The sequence below is a fragment of the Scyliorhinus torazame genome, chromosome 14 (assembly GCF_047496885.1).
Source record: "Scyliorhinus torazame isolate Kashiwa2021f chromosome 14, sScyTor2.1, whole genome shotgun sequence".
Classification (NCBI taxonomy): Eukaryota; Metazoa; Chordata; class Chondrichthyes; order Carcharhiniformes; family Scyliorhinidae; genus Scyliorhinus; species Scyliorhinus torazame.
In genome coordinates, this window is record NC_092720.1 from 16,795,709 (window position 1) to 16,816,754 (window position 21,046).

The 21,046-nt window shown below is 51.0% G+C and overlaps 1 protein-coding gene across 2 annotated transcripts in view; it reads left to right on the forward strand.

Annotated features, from left to right (window-relative positions):
• LOC140389543 (membrane-spanning 4-domains subfamily A member 4A-like) overlaps nucleotides 1–21,046 on the forward strand; it is a 51,260-nt gene that overhangs the window by 7,692 nt on the left and 22,522 nt on the right. For both annotated transcript variants that reach the window (XM_072473744.1, XM_072473745.1), the window contains exons 2-3: nucleotides 5,039–5,248; nucleotides 14,635–14,763. In XM_072473744.1, the coding sequence (XP_072329845.1) occupies nucleotides 5,054–5,248; nucleotides 14,635–14,763 (324 nt within the window). In that variant the 5' untranslated portion in view covers nucleotides 5,039–5,053. The remainder of the gene's footprint in view (nucleotides 1–5,038; nucleotides 5,249–14,634; nucleotides 14,764–21,046) is intronic.

Genomic DNA, 21,046 nt, shown 5'->3' on the forward strand with positions numbered 1-21,046 from the left:
ACCCCCCTCCCCTGTAAACCCCTCCTTTGTCCCTCTTTCCCCTGTTCCTATCCCCATTTGCTCTCCCGCCTCTGTTGAGTGGTTCCCCCCACCCCCTGCCTGGCTCATTCCCCCCTGTTGGGGGCGCGCTGCGGCCCTGCTTTGTTGCATGCCCCCGGCGCTAGCTTTCCTACTAGTGCAGTGGCCCCCCTCTCGGGAGTTACTGTCTCGCTTCTCCCCTGCCCGGCCTCTGTGGTTTTCTGCCCGCTCTTTCCCCCATCCTACCCTGCGCTCCCCTCGCTTGCTCTCCCTCCTCTACTACTCTCGTTCCCTCGTGCTGGGGCTCCTGGTCTCCCACCTGAAGCGGTCCCTTGGTCAGTGGTTTGCTTTTTGTTCAGGGTGCGCTCGCCGTGGCGGGGTTGGGGGCGGGGGGGCCTGGCATTGCCTCACCCCTCCCCGGTCGGCGTCTTGTTGCCCCTTGCCAGGGGCTCCTTATTTCTACCCTAGCTGCTGGTTTTCCAGCCCGTGATCCTCGACAAACTTGTTTGCTTTGGCGGGGGCTGCGAAGAAATACTCTCTTTCTTGGTATGTGACCCAGAGTTTTGCTGGGTACAGCATACCAAAACTCACTTCGTTCTTGTGAAGAGCTGCTATCGCTCGATTGAATTTGCCCGTCTCCTGGATAGGTCTGCCCCAATGTCCTCGTAAATTCTAATGAAGTGTCCTTCCCATTTGCAGGTTCTGTTTTTCCTGGCCCAGCGCAGGATTGTTTCCCTGTCTTGGTACCGGTGCAGTTTAGCTATAACTGCTCTCGGGTGGTCCGCTGCCTTGGTCTTCGGGCGCAGCGACCGGCGTGCTCTGTCCATTTCTGGTGGGTTTGGGGAAAGTTTTCCTCCCCACTAAGTTTCCCAGCATCTCGTATACCGTGGGGTTTCTATCCTCGATCCCCTCTGGCCCACTATCCTGACATTTTGCCTTCTCGAGCGGTTTTCCTGATCATCCACTCTGCCCTTCAGGCTCCCCTGTGTTGTGCCCAGTCTCGCCAACTCCTTCTCCAGGGTCGTGATCCAGTCGCTCATGTCCGTCCCGGCTTTCTCCAGCTCCTTAATGGTCGCCTCTTGGGCTTCCAGTTTCTCCTCTGCTCTGCCCAGGGCGTGCTGCCACTCCGCCAGGGCCTTGGCCATTGCTGCCTGCACTGCGGCCTCGATGTCTGCCCTAGCCTCCGCCTGGTTTTCCTGCTGATGCTCCCTCAGCATCTCGGCAAAGGCTGCCTTCCAGTTCCAGTTCCCCCCCTAGCCCAGGGGGAAAATGCCCCTGTCTGGTCAATTCTTTTTGATGCGGCGATACTTCCGTTCCGCCGCTTCGTGCGCTGATTGGCTTGTCTGAACGGGCTCGCACATTGCCCCGTCTGCTTTTGGTGCCCCTTCTCCCTCTGCTTTGGCTCCCTTCTGGCATTTCCCCCCCCCTTTTTTTCCTTTCTTTTCCCCCTTTCTCCCTTTTTTCCTCCTTTGTCTTTCCCCTCCCTTCTCTCCTTTACCACTTTAAAAAAAAAAAAAATTCTTTGCGCCCCTTAATACTGCCAACCCAGGGCCAACACCCGATGGTGCAGCTGGTGGGAAGCTCGGAGTTGGGTGGAGGTGCTTGGTGGGGGGGGATGAAGTGCAAGAAGTGGGGGTGCGGGGATGGGTATGAGGGCGCTGGACGGGGTGGTTGAACTCCTTCCTGGTGGCCAAGCCCTAGTTGGCGAAACTGGAGGCGATCAGGTGGCCCCATGCTCGACAGCCCTGGTGCAAAAATCATGCGGCCTCCTGTGCCTGCCCGCGCCACACGTCCTGACCATCCTGACTATCCTCCGCATCCTCCTCGCCGGAGGATGCCTAGCATTCCCCTTCCTCCCCCAGCATCTGGCCACTCTGCTGGCAATGTTGTGGAGGATGCAGCAGGCCACCACGATATGGGAGACCCTCCTGGGGCTATACCAGAGCGGCCCAGGCACCTGAACCATATCTTGAGGACGCTGATGCCGTGGTTACTGCGTGGCCATCATTGTAGCCGTTCTCCACATCGGTCTGGGGCCTCCAGATAGGTCATCAGCCACAACTGCAATGGGTAACCCCTGTCGACCAAGAACTGATCCCTCGTCCGCGAGGCTGCCTCGAAGGTATCGGACACCATTGAGTGCGGCAGGACAAAAGCGCCATGCACGCTGCCTGGGGATCGGGCGCAGACATGCACACACCAACTGCACATTGAGGGAGTGGGAGCTCTTGTTATTGATGAAGGGCACCCCCTCATGCGTCAGTGCTCTGACAAGGATATGTGCCCCATCTATCACCCCCTGGAACTGAGGCTTGCCTGTGATGGTGGTGAGTGTGGGCTCGGTCCGGACTGAGGTTGATGTATTGTTCCGCCCGGGTATATAGGGCATCCTGTGAACAGATGTCTGTGAGATTGAAACAGCTCGCCACTTTGGGCCAGGAAGGAACCCGTAGCAAAAGTTTTCGGGGCGACTGTCACCTGAACAGACACCGGGAATGGGTGTCCTCCCCCACACCCCCCTGGTTCCAGCTGCGCTATCATCTGGCACAGATGTTGCACAGTCTCCCTGCTCAGCCGCAGTCGTCGGTGGGTTCTCGAAGGGCAGGCGCTGCCGGTACACATGAAGCCTGATGTGTCGCCTCCTTCCCACCTCCCCCTCGGCCTGTTGGATGGCCGGCTCTCCATCGTCACCGGCTGTCTCCCAATCCTCCGGGGCAGGCTCCTGTTCTGCAGCGTCTTCTCAAGCAGCTCCCGCTCGTGCAGCTTCATTGTGTCGGCAAGGGCTGCGACGGCCAGGCAGATGCCAAACATTCCTGGCTAGACTCCGAAATTCATTGTCCGCGGGCGGGTGGGTGTGGGGGGGGTGGTTCCCACCATACTCATCCAGGGTCAATGGGTTACATGGTGGCCCTGCCCACCCGCATGTCCCCCTCCCACTTCCACACCCACCCGCTCCTTCCCCGAAACCCTGCCCTCTGCACCACCCCATTGGCCCCATCAGTGCCTGGCCGGACCTTGCACCCATATGCCCGGTGGCGTTCTGCACATTTCCGGGTCACGATGGGCAGTCAGTGGAGTGCACAGCCTAATGGCAGGTTTGACTGTGGTGATCCATACCTGGATACCCTGGCCCAGGCGCCCCTCCCAACCCCACTACTCCCCCCGGCCACTAAAGACAACAACAGTTTATACTGCATCATGGATGGCAGCTGCCCATCATCCAGCGGCACAACTCTATCCAGGTAGTGTGGAGGCGATGGTGTGGTATTGTCACAGGATAAGCTATCCAGGGACCCAGAGCGATCCTCTGGGAACTGGGTTCAAATCCACCATGAAATCAATAAAAATATGGAATTATATGTCTAATGATGATCATAAATGTGGGGGCAGCATGGTAGCATGGTGGTTAGCACAATTGCTTCACAGCTCCAGGGTCCCAGGTTCGATTCCGGCTTGGGTCACTGTCTGTGCGGAGTCTGCACATCCTCCCCGTGTGTGCGTGGGTTTCCTCCGGGTGCTCCGGTTTCCCCCCACAGTCCAAAGATGTGCGGGTTAGGTGGATTGGCCATGATAAATTGCCCTTAGTGTCCAAAATTGCCCTTAGTGTTGGGTGGGGTTACTGGGTTATGGGGATAGGGTGGCGGTGTTGACCTTGGGTAGGGTGCTCTTTCCAAGAGCCGGTGCAGACTCGATGGGCCGAATGGGCTCCTTCTGCTCTGTAAATTCTATGATAAAACCATTGTTGATTGTCATAAAAAAACATTTGGTGCAGTAATGTTTTACTATTTAAAAGCGGGTTTGATTTTAAACCAATTCCTGGCAGTTAAGAGTGGAGTTCTCTCGACATTCTCCATGCCAATGCTTTCACCAATCAGATTTCACCCGGCAAACCATCAATCCTCGCTTCTCATGCAGTATAAATATCGTTGTCTTTAATATTGGTTTAAATTACATAGCTGTCGACATGAGTGCAAGGCGAAATGTTTTGATAGGTCGCCCTCATCAGCAATATCTCTGAATATTCACTGTTCCACCCACCACCCCACTGGTTACCTCGTCCATGTTCTTTGATGCTCATACCGGGAAAGAAAATGCTTACATTTATTTTCTGTGGACACTCGCCTCGTAACTGTGTCCGTCACTCCTGACATCCTGAGATTAATAGAACAATTTTCCTGGACCTCATTACTCCAAAACAAATAGAAATATTCGTGTTTCTAGGAAACTGTGGGCAGGATACTCCGCGAACCGGCGGGGCGGGCAACTTTGGCGGGAAGGAGTGGCGGGAACCACTCCGGTGCCGGGCCGCCCCGAAGGTACGGAATCCTCTGCACCTTCAGGGGCTAGGCCGGCGCCGGAGTGGTTGGCGCTGCACCGGCCGGTGGGGAAGAGGCTTGGCGCATGCGTGGGAGCGCCAGCGTGTGCTGGTGTCATCCCAGCTCGTGCGCAGGGCGGTACATCTCCGCCCCGGCCATCGCGGACTGTTACAGTGGCAGACGCGGAGGAATAGAGTGCCCCCACAGCACAGGCCCGTCCGCGGATTGGTGGGCTCTGATCGCGGGCCAGGCCACCATGCGAGCACCCCCCCGGGGCCAGATCTCCCCGCACCCCCCCCCCCACCCCCGGAGGACCTCGGAGGCCGCCCGAGGAGCCGGGTCCCGCCGGTAAGTACCTACCTTAATGTACGCCGGCGGCACGGGCCTAAAATGGGCGGCCGCTCGGCCCATCGCGGGCCGGAGAATTCGGCCGGCCCCGGGGCCCATTGCTGCCGGCCTTCACCATTATCCGAGGCGGGCGGCACAATTCACGTCGAGGGGATTTTTTGGGGGGCCGGAGAATTAGGCGGCCGGCGGGGGCAGGATTCACGCCGACCCCCGGCGATTCTCCGACCCGGCTGGTGGTCGGAGAATCCCGCCCTGTATTTCATTCAGGATTGTGTAGTAGTTCACAAGTTGAGCTATGGAAATGAAGATTGGTTTACAAATCGGGAAAGACTAATTTACTCTATTATATCTTTCAGACGGTTGTGGTGGAAATGGCTGACATAGTGAAGAATGATGGAAATGTCTTTGCACCAAACCAACTCCCACCGGCACAACCACAGCCCAGCGGCCCACAGATGGTGCAACGCTTGGACAATGCTCCTCTGCACCAATCCATAGCTGCAATGTTCAATCAGAATAATGCTGGTGTCCAGGAGATGCTGAAAGGAAAACTCAAAGCCCTGGGTGTAAGTGCACTTCTCAAATGTGGGAAATATTGGTTATATTTTATCCCAGCCCCGATTAGAAAATCGAAGGTGCCATGTGCGACACAAAATGGCATTGTTGCGGAATACATTGCTTTGCTTTTGACCGAACTGCAGGAGATTACCCAATGGGGGAGGCTCACAGAATGATGATGTGGAAAGACTGAAGACCTGGAATCAGGAGTTAAATCCCGTTGTGGTCAATGGGGAAAGAAAATCCAAAAGATATACCTGGAATCAATGACAATAACCATCAAAATATTGGTTTGTCATAAATAAACAGTTGGTTCACCAATGTCCTTTAGGGAAGGAAATCCTTACCTGAAACAGAAACATAGAAAATAGGAGCATGTGGCCATTCGGCCCCTTCGAGCCTGCTCCACCATTCATTATGATCGTGGCTGATCATCCAACTCAATAGCCTCCTCCTGCTTTTCCCCTCATATTCTTTGACCCCCTTCGCCTGTGTTCAAGTGAAGGCAAGCATCCAGCAGAGGACAGCAGAGCGGAGCCGCTGATTGGCTGTTGCGGGGAATATTTGCATCAGTGCATAGCGGCACTGTATCCAGAAGGTGGGTTGTGGAGGAGTTGTTGTCAAGTGACAGTTAAACCCCAAACACTTCTTCAGTGTTTCCCTCCCTACCTCCTCCTCTAACCAAAAAAAAACAATCACTGTAAGGATCGCAGCTGAGTAAAGATCAAGAGGGAGACTCGAGGACAGGTAGAAGTAGAAAGAAGTTGAACCGTGATGTCACAGCCAGCAGGTAAGTGTTTGGCTGGTGACTGGTAAGTAGTTTTTCTTTTCCCTGAGGTGTGTTGATAAGGTAAGGTTTTTCTATTTCTATTTTTTTTTTAATCGTGTGATTGGTAACAATTTTTCTTTTTTTTTTCCTTTTTCATTTATCTATTATTTGATGTTATAGTTGGACTGAGTTAAGCTTAAGATTAAAAATGGCAGGAGATCTCAGACCCGTGTTATGCTCCTCTTGCTCAATGTGGGAGCTCAGGAACGTGGCTGATGTCCCTGGCTCCTTCACGTGCGGGAAGTGTGTCCAGTGGCAACTCTTGTTAGACCGCATGACAGCTCTGGAGCTGTGGATGGGCTCACTTTGGAGCATCCGTGATGCTGAGGAGATCGTGGATAGCACGTTTAGCGAATTGGTCAATCCACAGATTAGGATTGCTGAGGGGGAAAGGGAATGGGTGACCAAAAGGCAGAGAAAGAGCAGGAAGGCAGTGCAAGTGTCCCCTGCAGTCATCTCCCTCCAAAACAGGTATGCCGTTTTGGATACTGTTGGGGGAGATGGCTCACCAGGGTAAGGCAGCAGTAGCCAGGTTCATGGCAACGTGGCTGGCTCTGCTGTACAGAAGGGCAGGAAAAAGAGTGGAAGGCTATAGTCATAGGGGATTCAATTGTAAGGGGAGTAGATAGGCGGTTCTGTGGTCGAAAACGAGACTCCCGAATGGTATGTTGCCTCCCAGGTGCATGGGTCAGGGATGTCTCAGATGGGATGCAAAACATTCTGAAGGCGGAGGGTGAACAGCCAGTTGTCATGGTGCATATAGGCACCAATGATATAGGTAAAAACCGGGATGAGGTCCTACAAGCAGAATTTAGGGAGTTAGGAGCCAAGTTTAAAAAGTCGGACCTCAGAGGTAGTAATCTCAGGATTGCTACCAGTGCCACGTGGTTGTCAGAGTAGAAATGAAAGAATAGGCATGATGAATGCGTGGTTTGAGATATGGTGCAGGAGGGAGGGGTTCAGATTTTTGGGACATTGGAACTGGTTCTGGGGGAGGTGGGACTACTACAAATTGGACGGTCTACACCTGGGCTGGACTGGAACCAATGTCCTTGGGGGTGCTTTTGCTAATGCTGTTGGGGAGGGTTTAAACTAATGTGGCAGGGGGATGGGAACCAAATGAGGAGGTTAGTGGACAGTAAGGAGGTAGTAACTAAAGCCTGTAAGGAACTAGATCATGATGTCAGCGTGACTAAGGAGACGAGTAGGCAGGGAGCAGATGATGACGCAATGGAACTGGTGGTCTGAGGTGCATTTGTTTTAATGCAAGACGTGTAGTAGGTAAGGCAGATGAACTTAGGAGTTGGATTAGTACTTCGGAGTATGATGTTATTGCTATTACTGAGACTTGGTAAAGGGAAGGGCATGATTGGCAACTAAATATCCCAGGATATCGATGCTTCAGGCGGAATAGCGAGGGAGGTAAGAGGGGTGGAGGAGTTGCATTATTGGTCTGAGAGGATATTACAGCTGCGCCGAAGGAAGGCACTGTGGAGGACTCGGGCAGTGAGGCGATATGGGCAGAGCTCAGAAATAGGAAGGGTGCGGTAACAATGTTGGGGCTGTACTGCAGACCTCCCGACAGCGAGCGTGAGATAGAGGTATGAATATGTAAACAGATTATGGAAAGATGTAGGAGCAACAGGGTGGTGGTGATAGGAGATTTTAATTTTCCCAACATTGACTGGGATACACTTAGCGTCAGAGGTCTAGATGGAGCAGAATTTGTAAGGAGCATCCAGGAGAGTTTTTTTAGAGCAGTATGTAAATTGTCCAACTCGGGAAGGGGCCATACTGGACCTGGTGTTGGGGAGTGAGCCCGGCCAGGTGGTTGAAGTTTCAGTCGGGGATTACTTTGGGAATAGCAATCACAATTCCTTAAGATTTAGAATACTCATGGACAAAGATGAGAGTGGTCCGAAAGAAAGAGTGCTAAATTGGGGGAAGGCCAACTTACCAAAATTCGGCAGGAGCTGGGGAATGTGGATTGGGAGCAGCTGTTTGAAGGTAAATCCACATTTGATATGTGGGAGGCTTTTAAGAGAGGTTGATTAGAGTGCAGGACAGGCATGTCCCTGTGAAAATGAGGGATAGAAATGGCAAGATTAGGGAACCATGGATGACAGGTGAAATTGTGAGACTAGCAAAGAGGAAATGGAAGCATACATAAAGTCCAGGCGACTGAAGACAGACGAAGCTTTGGAAGAATATCGGGAATGTAGGACCAAACTGAAACGAGGAATCAAGAGAGCTAAAAGGGGTCATGAAATATCTTTAGCAAACAGGGTTAAGGAAAATCCCAAAGCCTTTCATTCATATATAAGGAGCAAGAGGGTAACTAGAGAAAGGGTTGGCTCACTCAAGGACAAAGGAGGAAAGTTATGCGTGGAGTCAGAGAAAATGAGTGAGATTCTTAATGAGAACTTTGCATTGGTATTCACCGAGGAGAGGGACATGACGGACGTTGAGGTTAGGGATAGATGTTTGATTACTCTAGGTCAAGTCGGCATAAGGAGGGTGGATGTGTTGGGTATTCTAAAAGGCATTAAGGTGGACAAGTCCCCAGGTCTGGATGGGATCTATCCCAGGTTACTGAGGGAAGTGAGAGAGGAAATAGCTGGGGCCTTAACAGATAACTTTGCAGCATCCTTGAACACAGGTGAGGTACCGGAGGACTGGAGAATTGCTAATGTTGTCCCCTTGTTTAAGAAGGGTAGTAGGGATAATTCAGATAATGATGGACCGGTGAGCCTGATATCAGTGGAAGGGAAGCTGCTGGAGAAGATACTGAGGGATAAGATCTATTCCCATTTGGAAGAAAATGGGCTTATCAGTGATAGGCAACATGGTTTTGTGCAGGGAAGGTCATGTCTTACCAACTTAATAGAATTTTTTGAGGAAGTGACAAAGTTGATTGATGAGGGAAGGACTATAGATGTCATATACATGGATTTCAGTAAGGCATTTGATAAGGTTCCCCATGGTAGGCTGTGGAGAAAGTGAAGTCTCATGGGTCCAGGGTGTACTAGCTAGATGGATACAGAACTGGCTGGGCAACAGGAAACAGAGTAGTAGTAGTGGAAGGGAGTTTCTCAAAATGGAGAACTGTGACCAGTGGTGTTCCACAGGGATCCATGCTGGGACCACTGTTGTTTGTGATATACATAAATGATCTGGAGGAAGGTATAGGTGGCCTGATTAGCAAGTTTGCAGATGATAACTAAGATTGGTGGAGTAGCAGATAGTGAAGGGGACTGTCAGAGAATACAGCAGAATATAGATAGATTGGAGAGTTGGGCGGGGAAATGGCAGATGGCGTTCAATCCGGGCAAATGCGAGGTGATGCATTTTGGAAGATCTAATTCAAGTGCGAACTATACGGTACAGAGAGATCTGGGTGCTCAGGTCCTTGTACCCTGAAGGTGGCTGTGCATGTCGATAGAGTGGTCAAGAAGGCATACGGCATGCTTTCCTTCATCGGAAGGGGTATTGAGCACAAGAGTTGGCAGTCATGTTACAGTTGAATAAGACTGGTTCGGCCACATTTGGAATACTGCGTACAGTTCTGGTAGCCACATTACCAAAAGGATGTGGATGCTTGGGAGAAGGTGCAGAGGAGGTTCACCAGGATGTTGCCTGGCATGGAGGGAGCTAGCTATGAAGAGAGGTTGAGTAAATTAGGATTATTTTCATTTAGAAAGACGGAGGTTGAGGGGGGACCTCATTGAGGTCTACAAAATGATGAGAGGTATAGACAGGTGGATAGCAAGAAGCTTTTTCCCAGAGTTGGGGACTCAATTACTAGGGGTCACGAGGTCAAGGTGCGAGGGGAAAAGTTTAAGGGAGATATGCGTGGAAAGTTCTTTACGCAGAGGGTGGTGGGTGCCTGGAATGCATTGCTGGCGGAGGTGGTAGAGGCGGGCACGATAGCCTCATTTAAGATGCATCTAGACAGATACATGAATGGGCAGGGAGCAGAGGGATACAGATCCTTAGAAAATAGGCAACAGTGTTAGATAGAGGATCTGGATCGGCGCAGGCTTGGAGGGCCGAAGGGCCTGTTCCTGTGCTGTAATTTTTCTTTGTTCTTGTGCTTTCTTTGAGTCAGACCGCCTCTGCGGTCACTATCAATTGATTGTCACTAGAGCCTCCTGCCTTGACCGGTACCCCCATATCGAAGATCTCTGCACAAAGCTGGCTGGAGGCCATACGTTTTCCAAACTGGGCACAAGCTGTGTGTACCTCGAGCTGGAGCTTGATATGGCATCCAGGAGGTTAGTCACCATCAACCCCGCAGAACACGACGGAATTTTAGTCATTCCTTGGCCTCCGTAATTGTTATGGTAAATTTATTCCCAACCTGGCCACCTTACTGGCACCCCTACACACGTTGCTAAAGAAAAACCAGAAGTGGTCGTGGCAGACGTCCCAGGACGAAGCGGTCACAAAAGTGAAACAACAGCAGCAGTCGTCCAACATCTTGGTGCACTCTGACCCCACATGGCCGCTGGTACTAACGTGCGATGGGCACTCTGCCTGTGTCCTCCAGGCAGATCCAGATATGGACCCAAAAACACGCCATGCAGGCGCAATTACGGCACGTGATCCTAAATGGCGGAATCCAAGGACAGCTTAAAGCGGAGCTGGTCCTTCCTATCTAAACGCCAATAATTCAGCGTGGAAGTTGGCATCATCCTGTGGGGAGTCCAAGTGTTTGTCCATTGCCCTGGCCAGCGCCTGATCTTGAAGGACCTCCACAGGAGTCACCCGGGAGTCCCCAAGGTGCTCACAAGAAGCTATATTTAGTGGCCCAGATTTGATTCCAACATTGAAACTTTGGTGAAATAGTACCTGTCATGTCCGCAGAATCAGAAGCTTCTCACAGGCCCATGGGAATGGCGAGGAGGGCCTTGGGTATGTGTACACGCGGAACTCACCGGGTCATTTAGGGTCAGTGATTTTGATTTTGGTCGATGAGCATTCTAAATGGATGGACATACATTGAACGTCCTCCGTGACCTCCAGCGCCACGATAGAAAAACTCCGGCAATTGTTTTTGCACTCCAGGTCCACGTGTCCGACAACGCAAACTCCTTTCATCAGTGGAGAATTCCAGGTATTTGCGAAGTCCAATAGGATGAAGGACATTTAGACGGCGCCCTCCTACCCGTCTTCTAATGGCTTAGCCGAGCAGACGATGTAAACGTTTAAAAATGGTATGAAGAAACAGACCACCAGCTCGCTCGAAGGGCTGAAGGGCCTCTTCTGCACTGTATAGTCTGTGACACCAAACTCCTCTTCAACTGCAGGATCACACCACATATGACAATGGAGGTTGCTCCAGTGGAACTGTTGATGGGTCAATGCTTCCAGACCAGACTCAGTCTATTGTCTCCCAACCTAGATGGGAATCAAAACCGGAGGCTCAGAAAAACAATTATGATGCCCCACGATGCTGCATGACTTTCAGGCTGGGAGATGCCGTCTACGTTCGCAGTTTCCCCTTGGATCCCGGGAGTGGTGGGTGAAGAGACTGAGACAGTGTCGTACAAGGCCAAGACCATGGAGAGAACTGTAAAATAAGCATGTGGATCATCTTCGGAGCAGGGAAACTTCGACTGAGTAGACTACTCCGGGTGGGGTGACTTGCCCAACGTTCTTAGAACCACCATTGGGCAGGGGACTCACCCCATGGTACACCCAAGAGTCGCCCCCCAGGAGGATGGAGACTCCAGCTCCTATATGGAGACTGAGGTGATGGACACGCAGCCAGAAATCGACGTTGGGGTAGAATCCCCATCAATGGCACTTTGTGCTCAGCGAGGAAGTGACGATTCCCTGTCATTTATTACCCCAGATCCGACTCCATTGACGATGGACTCAAGGCTCGATGCGAAGTAACGAAGGAGGCCTCATGGTCATGGGAGCGAGGGAGAGGTCCTGGATTGGAGGGTAGGGGAGAGATGTGATAATCCTCCCGAGGACCACAAGGGATCACTCATTGATCTCCTCTGGGGCTTGTGGATTACAGGTTTCTTTGTTTGCGGACCGGAGACCTGCCCCCCCCCTTATCGAGCTCTTTAAATCCCGTCCCAGACTAGGACTGGGAGTTCCCGTTAGTCCCGGGTGAGTTCCCGTTAGTCCCGGGGTGAGTTCCCGTTAGTCCCGGGGTGAGTTCCCGTTAGTCCCGGGGTGGGTTCCCATTAGTCCCGGGGTGAGTTCCCGTTAGTCCCGGGGCGAGTTCCTGTTAGTCCCGGGGCGAGTTCCCCTTAGTCCCGGGGTGAGTTCCTGTTAGTCCCGGGGTGAGTTCCCGTTAGTCCCAGGGTGAGTTCCTGTTAGTCCCGGGGCGAGTTCCCCTTAGTCCCGGGGTGAGTTCCCGTTAGTCCCGGGGCGAGTTCCCGTTAGTCCCGGGGTGGGTTCCCGTTAGTCCCAGGGTGAGTTCCTGTTAGTCCCGGGGCGAGTTCCCCTTAGTCCCGGGGTGAGTTCCCGTTAGTCCCGGGGTGAGTTCCCGTTAGTCCCGGGGCGAGTTCCCGTTAGTCCCGGGGTGGGTTCCCGTTAGTCCCGGGTGAGTTCCCGTTAGTCCCGGGGTGAGTTCCCGTTAGTCCCGGGGTGGGTTCCCGTTAGTCCCGGGGTGGGTTCCCGTTAGTCCCGGGGTGAGTTCCCGTTAGTCCCGGGGTGAGTTCCCGTTAGTCCCAGGGTGAGTTCCTGTTAGTCCCGGGGCGAGTTCCCCTTAGTCCCGGGGTGAGTTCCCGTTAGTCCCGGGGCGAGTTCCCGTTAGTCCCGGGGCGAGTTCCCGTTAGTCCCGGGGCGAGTTCCCGTTAGTCCCGGGGTGGGTTCCCGTTAGTCCCGGGGCGAGTTCCCGTTAGTCCCGGGGCGAGTTCCCGTTAGTCCCGGGTGAGTTCCCATTAGTCCCGGGGTGAGTTCCCGTTAGTCCCGGGGCGAGTTCCCGTTAGTCCCGGGGCGAGTTCCCGTTAGTCCCGGGTGAGTTCCCGTTAGTCCCAGGGTGAGTTCCCGTTAGTCCCGGGGTGGGTTCCCGTTAGTCCCGGGGTGGGTTCCCATTAGTCCCGGGGTGGGTTCCCGTTAGTCCCGGGGTGGGTTCCCGTTAGTCCCGGGGTGAGTTCCCGTTAGTCCCGGGGTGGGACACTCGTGTTATTTGCAGTGGGTGCAACTTTACTTTTGAGTTAAAATAAATTTGGTTGAACCTTTATCTTTGTGTCTCCTGGATTACCACAAGGATTATCAGGAAAATGTTGGTCGAATAGAATTAATTGGATAGCTCTTTCAAAGAGCTGGCATAGATATGGGGCTGGGTTCTCCGATTCTGTGGCTATGTCCCCACACCGGCGTGGGAACGGTGACGTTTCCCGCCAGAAATCGGGCACAAAACAGCCACCGATTCCCCGTGTTGCTGGGGGCAGGTTGGCAGCGTAGAGCACGCAGCTCTAGCTGCTGATCCGCCCCAAAGAATTGCCGGGTCCATGGCCGCGCACGGCGGCAGCCTGCAGTGGCCGTGCCGTGCAACGTGGCGGCGGCCGCCCGCAGACCCGGCCCGCGATCTCGTCTCCCCCTTCGGCTATCTCGCGCGCCCCAGTCGACCCCCTCCACAGTGCCCACGGCCCCAAATAATGTTCCCCTCTGCCTGCGGATCGGCCCTCCCCTGACCGTGGCGGTGCTGGGCTCAGTCTGCAGCTGCCACACCGAGGTCCCGACCGGTGGGACCATGAGAGACCCACGCCGTCGGGAACTCGGCCAGTCGGGGGCGGAGCATCGGTGGGGGGGGGGGGGGGGGGCCTCAGGCGATGTCCAGAGACCGTTGAGGCATGGCACAGCGTACTGCTAAAGTACGCTGCTTTGGAGGAGCGGAGCATCACGAAAGCGCCACCGCCCCCGATTTGGCCGGAAATTTGGATTCTCCAGCCGGCCGCCGAAAGCGATTTCGGCGCCGGCAACCAGAGAATCCAGCCCATGGAGGCTGAATGGTCTCCTGTGTGTTTCCTGATTCTGTAACAAAATTCAGAGAGGGGAAACTTTTCCTCATTCCTACCGGTGCATTGAACATTATCAGGAAAATGTGGTGAAGGAAATTGCACATTCCTTCCAGTCTCCATTAGATTGGATGGAGAATCAGACGGGTTCTGTTACTGACGTACTATCGTCCCCACCAGAATGTACTTCACACACACCACACACAAAATGATCTGCTGCAGTGTCATGGAATAATATTCATCCTTCTTTCAAAAGATGAGTCTCACCCACATATCCTAAAGTTATTTGTGATTGTGCTACAGTATTGACATTAAATCGTTAAATTAACTAGGAAGAAGAGTGGATTCTGTGAATTATTCTTTTTTCTTTTTCATGTTCTGCAATAAATCCTAAAAATCACCATTTCGAATTCCGGAATTCCAAGTGGCGAGTTAATTGGAGAAACTGCACAGAGTAGAAATCAATGTATGGGAAGGGTTGCTGATCTGCAGTGTCAATTTCACACCACGAACAAGTTAAAATTACGGACAAAAGGTTGTTTTTTTTTATCTCAATTTAACATTTTTCTGATTCTTGCAGATAACACAGATTGTGACCGGTCAGATCGCCATAATCATTGGAATTGTACAAATCAGGATGGTGCAAGGTCAATATCACATCAACAACTTTTCGGTAATAATTGGGACACCCTGGTGGACTGGTGCTTTGGTACGTACGACTGATGAATACAAGAATGTAAAACTGTCGGATTTCCTTGTAGCTGTAACTGCGATTCATTGGGTAATCATGCATTAGTAATTTGGGAGCATACATGTGCTTTTATTACTGTTTGCCAGGCCCTGCGGTAAAGAAACAAAGATTTTAATCGGTCCTTTTTTTTTCTTTTAATTGGGGCACAAAATGGAATTATTGCTGCAATGTCAGCATTTCTTGCACATCCCTAAATGTCCCAAATGAACCACCTTCTTGAATGCTGCTATTCACGGTGCTGTCAGGAAGAGTGCTACAGGATTATGCCCCAATGAATATGAAGGAAAACAATATTGCTGCAGGTAAAGACAATGTGTGACTTTGAGGAGGACTTGCAGCTGCCGCCCGGCCATTATTCATGGCAGAGGGCAGAGGATTGGAAAGTCCTCTCGAAGAAGACTTGGCGAGTTACTGCGGTGCATCTTGTAGATGGTACACACACTGCCACTGTGTGCCTGTGGTGGAGGGATTGAATGTTCATGGCGGTGGATGGCATGTTAGTCAAGTGGGCTGCTTTGACCTGGATGTGTCAAGCATTGTTGGAACTACATTCATCCAGGCATGAGGAGAGAGTATTCCATTGAAATCCTGACTTGTCCCTTGTAGACGGTGGATAGGCTTTGGGGAGTCGGGAGTGGGTTACTTGACACAGAATTGCCAGCAATCATACTATTCAGATGACCAGGTAATCTATGGTCAGTATTAAAACCTGGTGTTGATGGTGGGGCATTCTGTGGTAGTAATGCGATTGAATTTCATGGCAAACAGTTCGATTCTCTCTTGTTGGACATGATCCCTTAAGTGGTACAAATGTTACTTGTCACTTATCAACCCAAACAAGAACATTGTCTAATCTGACTGAATGTGGGCTTGAACCGCTTTGGTATCTGAGGAGATGTGAATGGTATTGGTACATTTCTGAGTGAACATCCCCAGTTCTGATCTTCTGTTGGAATCAAGATTGTCGAGGAAGCAGCTGAAGATGGTTGGGTCTAGGATACTACCCTGAAGAACTCATGCAGCAATGTCCTGGGGCTGAGGTGATCAACTACTAACAAACACAGCCATCTTCCATTGTGCGAGGTATGACTTCAACCATTGGCGAGGTTTCCCCCTGATTTCCACTGACTTCAATGACATAGAACATAGAACAGTACAGCACAGAACAGGCCCTTCGGCCCTCGATGTTATACCGAGCATTGTCCGAAACCAAGATCAAGCTATCCCACTCCCCGTCATTCTGGTGTGCTCCATGTGCCTATCCAATAACCGCTTGAAAGTTCCTAAAGTGTCCGACTCCACTATCACAGCAGGCAGTCCATTCCACACCCTAACCACTCTCTGAGTAAAGAATCTACCTCGGACACCCCTCCTATATCTCCCACCCTGAATCTTATAGTTATGCCCCCTTGTAACATCTACATCCACCCGAGGAAATAGTCTCTGAACGTCCATTTTATCTATCCCCCTCATTATCTTATAAACCTCTATTAAGTAGCCTCTCATCCTCCTCCGCTCCAAAGAGAAAAGCCCTAGCTTCCTCAACCTTTCCTCATAAGACCTATCCTGCAAACCAGGCAGCATCCTGGTAAATCTCCTTTGCACCCTTTCCAATGCTTCCACATCCTTCCTATAATGAGGTGACCAGAACTGCACACAATACTCCAAATGTGGTCTCACCAGGGTCATGTATAGTTGCAGCATAACCCCGCGGCTCTTAAACTCAAGCCCCCTGTTAATAAACGCTAATATATAAGCCGCCTTCACGGCTGTATCCACTTGAGTGGCAACCTTCAGAGATCTGTGGACATGAACCCCAAGGTCTCTCTGTTCCTCCACATTCCTCAGAACCCTGCCATTGACCCTGTAATCCGCATTCAAATTTTTTCTACCAAAATGAATCACCTCGCACTTATCAGGGTTAAACTCCATCTGCCATTTTCCGGCCCAGCTCTGCATCCTATCAATGTCTCTTTGCAGCCTACAACAGCCTCCACCTCATCCACTACTCCACCAATCTTGGTGTCACAGCAAATTTACTGACCCACCCTTCATCCCCCTCCTCCAAGTCATTGATAAAAATCACAAATAGCAGAGGACCCTGTGTACACCGCTGGTAACTGGTTCATGTCTGAAAATTTTCCATCCACCACCACCCTCTGTCTTCTATATGATAGCCAGTTACTTATCAAATTTTCCTCTATCCCACACTTCCTTACTTTCTTCATGAGCCGATCACGGGGAACCTTATCAAACGCCTTACTAAAATCCACATGTACGACAACAACTGCTCTACCTTCATCTACACACTTAGTTACCTCCTCAAAGAATTCAATCAAATTTGTGAGGCAAGACCTACCCTTCACGAATCCGTGTTGACTATCCCGGATTAAGCTGCATCTTTCCAAATGGTCATAAATCCTATCCTTCAGGACCTTTTCCATTATCTTCTCGACCACCTAAGTAAGACTAAATGGCCTATAATTACCAGGGTCATTCCTATTCCCTTTCTTGAACAGAGGAACAACATTCGCCACTCTCCAGTCCTCTGGCACTATCCCCGTGGACAGCGAGGACCCAAAGATCAAAGCCAAAGGCTCTGCAATCTCATCCCTTGTCTCCCAAAGAATCCTTGGGTATATCCCATCTGGCCCAGGGGACTTGTCGACCCTCAGGTTTTTCAAAATTGCTAATACATCCTTCCTCAGAACATCTACGTCCTCCAGTCTACCTGCCTGAATCACACACTCATCCTCAAAAACAAGGCCCCTCTCCTTTGTGAACACAGAAGAAAAGTATTCATTCAACGCCTCTCCTATTTCTTCTGACTCCATGCACAAGTTCCCACTACTGTCCTTGACCAGCCCTACCCTCACCCTGGTCATTCTTTTATTTCTCACGTAGGAGTAAAAAGCCTTGGGGTTTTCCTTGATCCGACCCGCCAAGGACTTCTCATGCCCCCTCCTAGCTCTCCTAAGCCCTTTTTTCAGCTCATTCCTTGCTACCTTGTAACCCTCAAGCGACCCTACTGAACCTTGTTTTCTCATCCTTACATACTCTTCCTTTTTCCTCTTGACAAGACATTCAACCTCTTTTGTGAACCATGGTTCCTTCACACGGCCATTTCCTCCCTGCCTGACAGGAACATGCCTATCAAGGACACGCAGTATTTGGTCCTTGAACAAGCTCCACTTTTCATTTGTGCCTTTCCATGACAGTTTCTGTTCCCATCTTATGCTCCCTAATTCTTCCCTAATCACATCATAATTACCCCACCCCCAATTATGCCCTGCCGTATGGCCCTATCCCTCTCCATTGCAATAGTGAAAGACACCGAATTGTGGTCATTATCTCCAAAGTGCTCTCCCACAAACAAATCTAACACTTGGCCCGGTTCATTACCCAGTACCAAACCCAATGTGGCCCCCCCCCTTGTCGGCCTACCCACATATTGTGTCAGGAAGCCCTCCTGCACACACTGGACAAAAACTGCCCCATCCGAACTGTTCGAGGTTCCAATCTGTAGAGGTTCCAATCAATATTTGGAAAGTTAAAGTCACCCATGACAACTACCCTGAGACCTCCACACCTATCCATAATCTGTTTTGCAATTTCTTCCTCTGCATCTCCATTACATTTGGGGGCCTATAGAAAATTCCTAACAATCTGACCGCTCCTTTCCTATTTCTAACTTCGGCCCATATTACCTCAGTAGGCAGATCCCCTTCAAACTGCCTTTCTGCAGCCGTTAAACTATCCTTGATTAACAATGCTACTCCTCCACCTCTTTTACCACCTTCCCTACTCTTACTGAAAATCTATACCCCGGAACTTCGAACAACCATTCCTGTCCCTGTTCTAACCATGTCTCCATAATGGTCACAACATCGTAGTCCCAGGTACCAATCCACGCTCCAAATTCACCTACCTTATTCCGGAGATGCTCCTTGCATTGAACTAGACACACTTCAACCCACCTTTCTGTCTGCCGTTTACTCCTGCAACCTTGATACCCTCCTCAGTACCTCACTACTCTCGACACTGGCTTCTGGACTACAGCTCGTTTTCCCAGCCCCCTGACAAATTAGTTTAAACCCCCCGAAGAGCCGTAGCATATTTTCCTCCCAGGATATTGGTGCTCCTCTGGTTCAGGTGCAAACCGTCCTGTCTGTACAGGTCCCACCTTCCCCAGAATGTGCACCAATCATCCACGTACCTGAAACCCTCCCTCCTACACCATCCCTGCAGCCATGTATTTATCTGCACTCTCTCCCTGTTCCTCACCTCACTAGCACGTGGCACTGGCAACAAACCAGAGATGACAACATGGTTTGTCCTGGCTCTCAGCTTCCACCCGAGCTCCCTAAATTCCTGTTTTAAATCACCGTCCCTTCTCCTACCTATGTCGTTGGTACCGATGTGCACCACGACTTGTGACTGCTCCCCTTCTCCTTTAAGGATTCTGAAAACATGGTCCGAGACGTCACGGACCCTGGCACCCGGGAGGCAACATACCATCCGTGAGTCTCTTTCGCTGCCACAGAACCGTCTATCTGTCCCTCTAACTATCGAGTCCCCAATAACTATTGCTCTCCTGTTCTCCCTCCTTCCCTTCTGAGCCACAGGGACGGACTCAGTGCTGGAGATCCGTTCACTGCGGCTTACCCCTGGTAGGTCGTCCCCCTCAATAGTATCCAAAGCGGTATACTTGTTACTGAGGGGAACGACCACAAGAGGATCCCTGCACTGACTGCTTCCTCCCAGCCCCTCTCACCGTCACCCATCTACCTTGATTCTTCGGAGTAACTACATCCCTGAAGCTACTATCTATGACCACCTGTGCCTCCCGAATGATCCAAAGTTCATCCAGCTCCAGCTCCAGTTCCCTAACGCGGTTTCTGAGGAGCTGGAGATGGGTGCACTTCCCACAGGGGAAATCAGCAGGGACACTGACGGCGTCCCTCACCTCAAACATTCTGCAGGAGGAATATTGCACTGCCTTCCCTGCCATCCCCTCTAGATAAAAAAGAAAAAGAAAGAAAGAGCTTACCTGTTATTCACTCTACCCCTTAGGTTAAAGGAGGTAGAAAGGTGGGGGACACTACAGGTGTAGTGTCTAGTGTTTAGAAACTGCCCAACTTAAATACAGGTAAAATAAAACATTTAACCACAACCACTGCGCCCCACACGAGAGCAGCAATCAGCTGTTATGGGCCTGCGCAAACAATTTAAATCTTTACTACTTACCCAGCAGTCACTCTGTCCTCACTCTGACCGGATTCAGCTGGAAACTCCCAACAGTAAGTTTAAAAAAGAATTTACTCCCCTTCTCAGCAAGCACTCACTCAGTAACCACTGTGCCCCGCACAATATAACACCTCAGGGAAAAGAAAAACTACTTACCAGTCACCAGCCAATCACTTACCTGCAGGCTGTGACGTCACGGTTCAACTTCTTTCTACTTCTACCTGTCCTCGAGTTTCCCTCTTGATCTATATTCAGCTGGGATCCTTACAGTGATTGTCTTTTTTTTGGTCAGAGGAGGATGTAGGGAGGGAAACACTGAAGAAGTGTTTGGGGTTTAACTGTCACTTGACAACAGCCCCTCCACAAACCACCTTCCAGATACGGTGACCGCAATGCACTGATGCAAATTTTCCCTGCAACAGCCAATCAGCAGCTCCGCTCTACTGCCCTCTGCTGTATGACTGCGGAATGTTAATGCTATACTCAGTCAAATGCATGTTTGATGACAGGACAGTGACTCTCACCTCACCTTTAAGATTCAGCTCTTTTGCCTCTGTTTGGCCCTTGACTGTAATGAGATCTGAAGCGGACTGACCCTGGCTGAATCAGCGGGTTTTTGCTGAGTAAGAGCTGTGGGACTGCACTGTCAATTCCAACTTCCATCACTTTGTTAATAGTTCAGAGTACATTCAAAAGCACAAAATAGGAACAGGTCCCCCCCATTCTGTCCCCCGAGATTGCTCCGCCAGTCAGTAGGTTCATAGTTGATCTATTTGAGTTTCGAGTTCCACATTCCCATCTACCCCTGATAATCTTTGATTCCTTGCCGAGCAAGAATCTATCTAACTCCACCTAAAAAAATTATTTAATGACCCCCCCCCGCCCTGCCCCACCCCCCCTGCCCCACCCAACCTCCGTCACTTTCGAAGACAGAGATCCAAAATCACACAACCCTCTGAAAGAAATTTTCACCTCTGATTTTGGTCCTTGACAT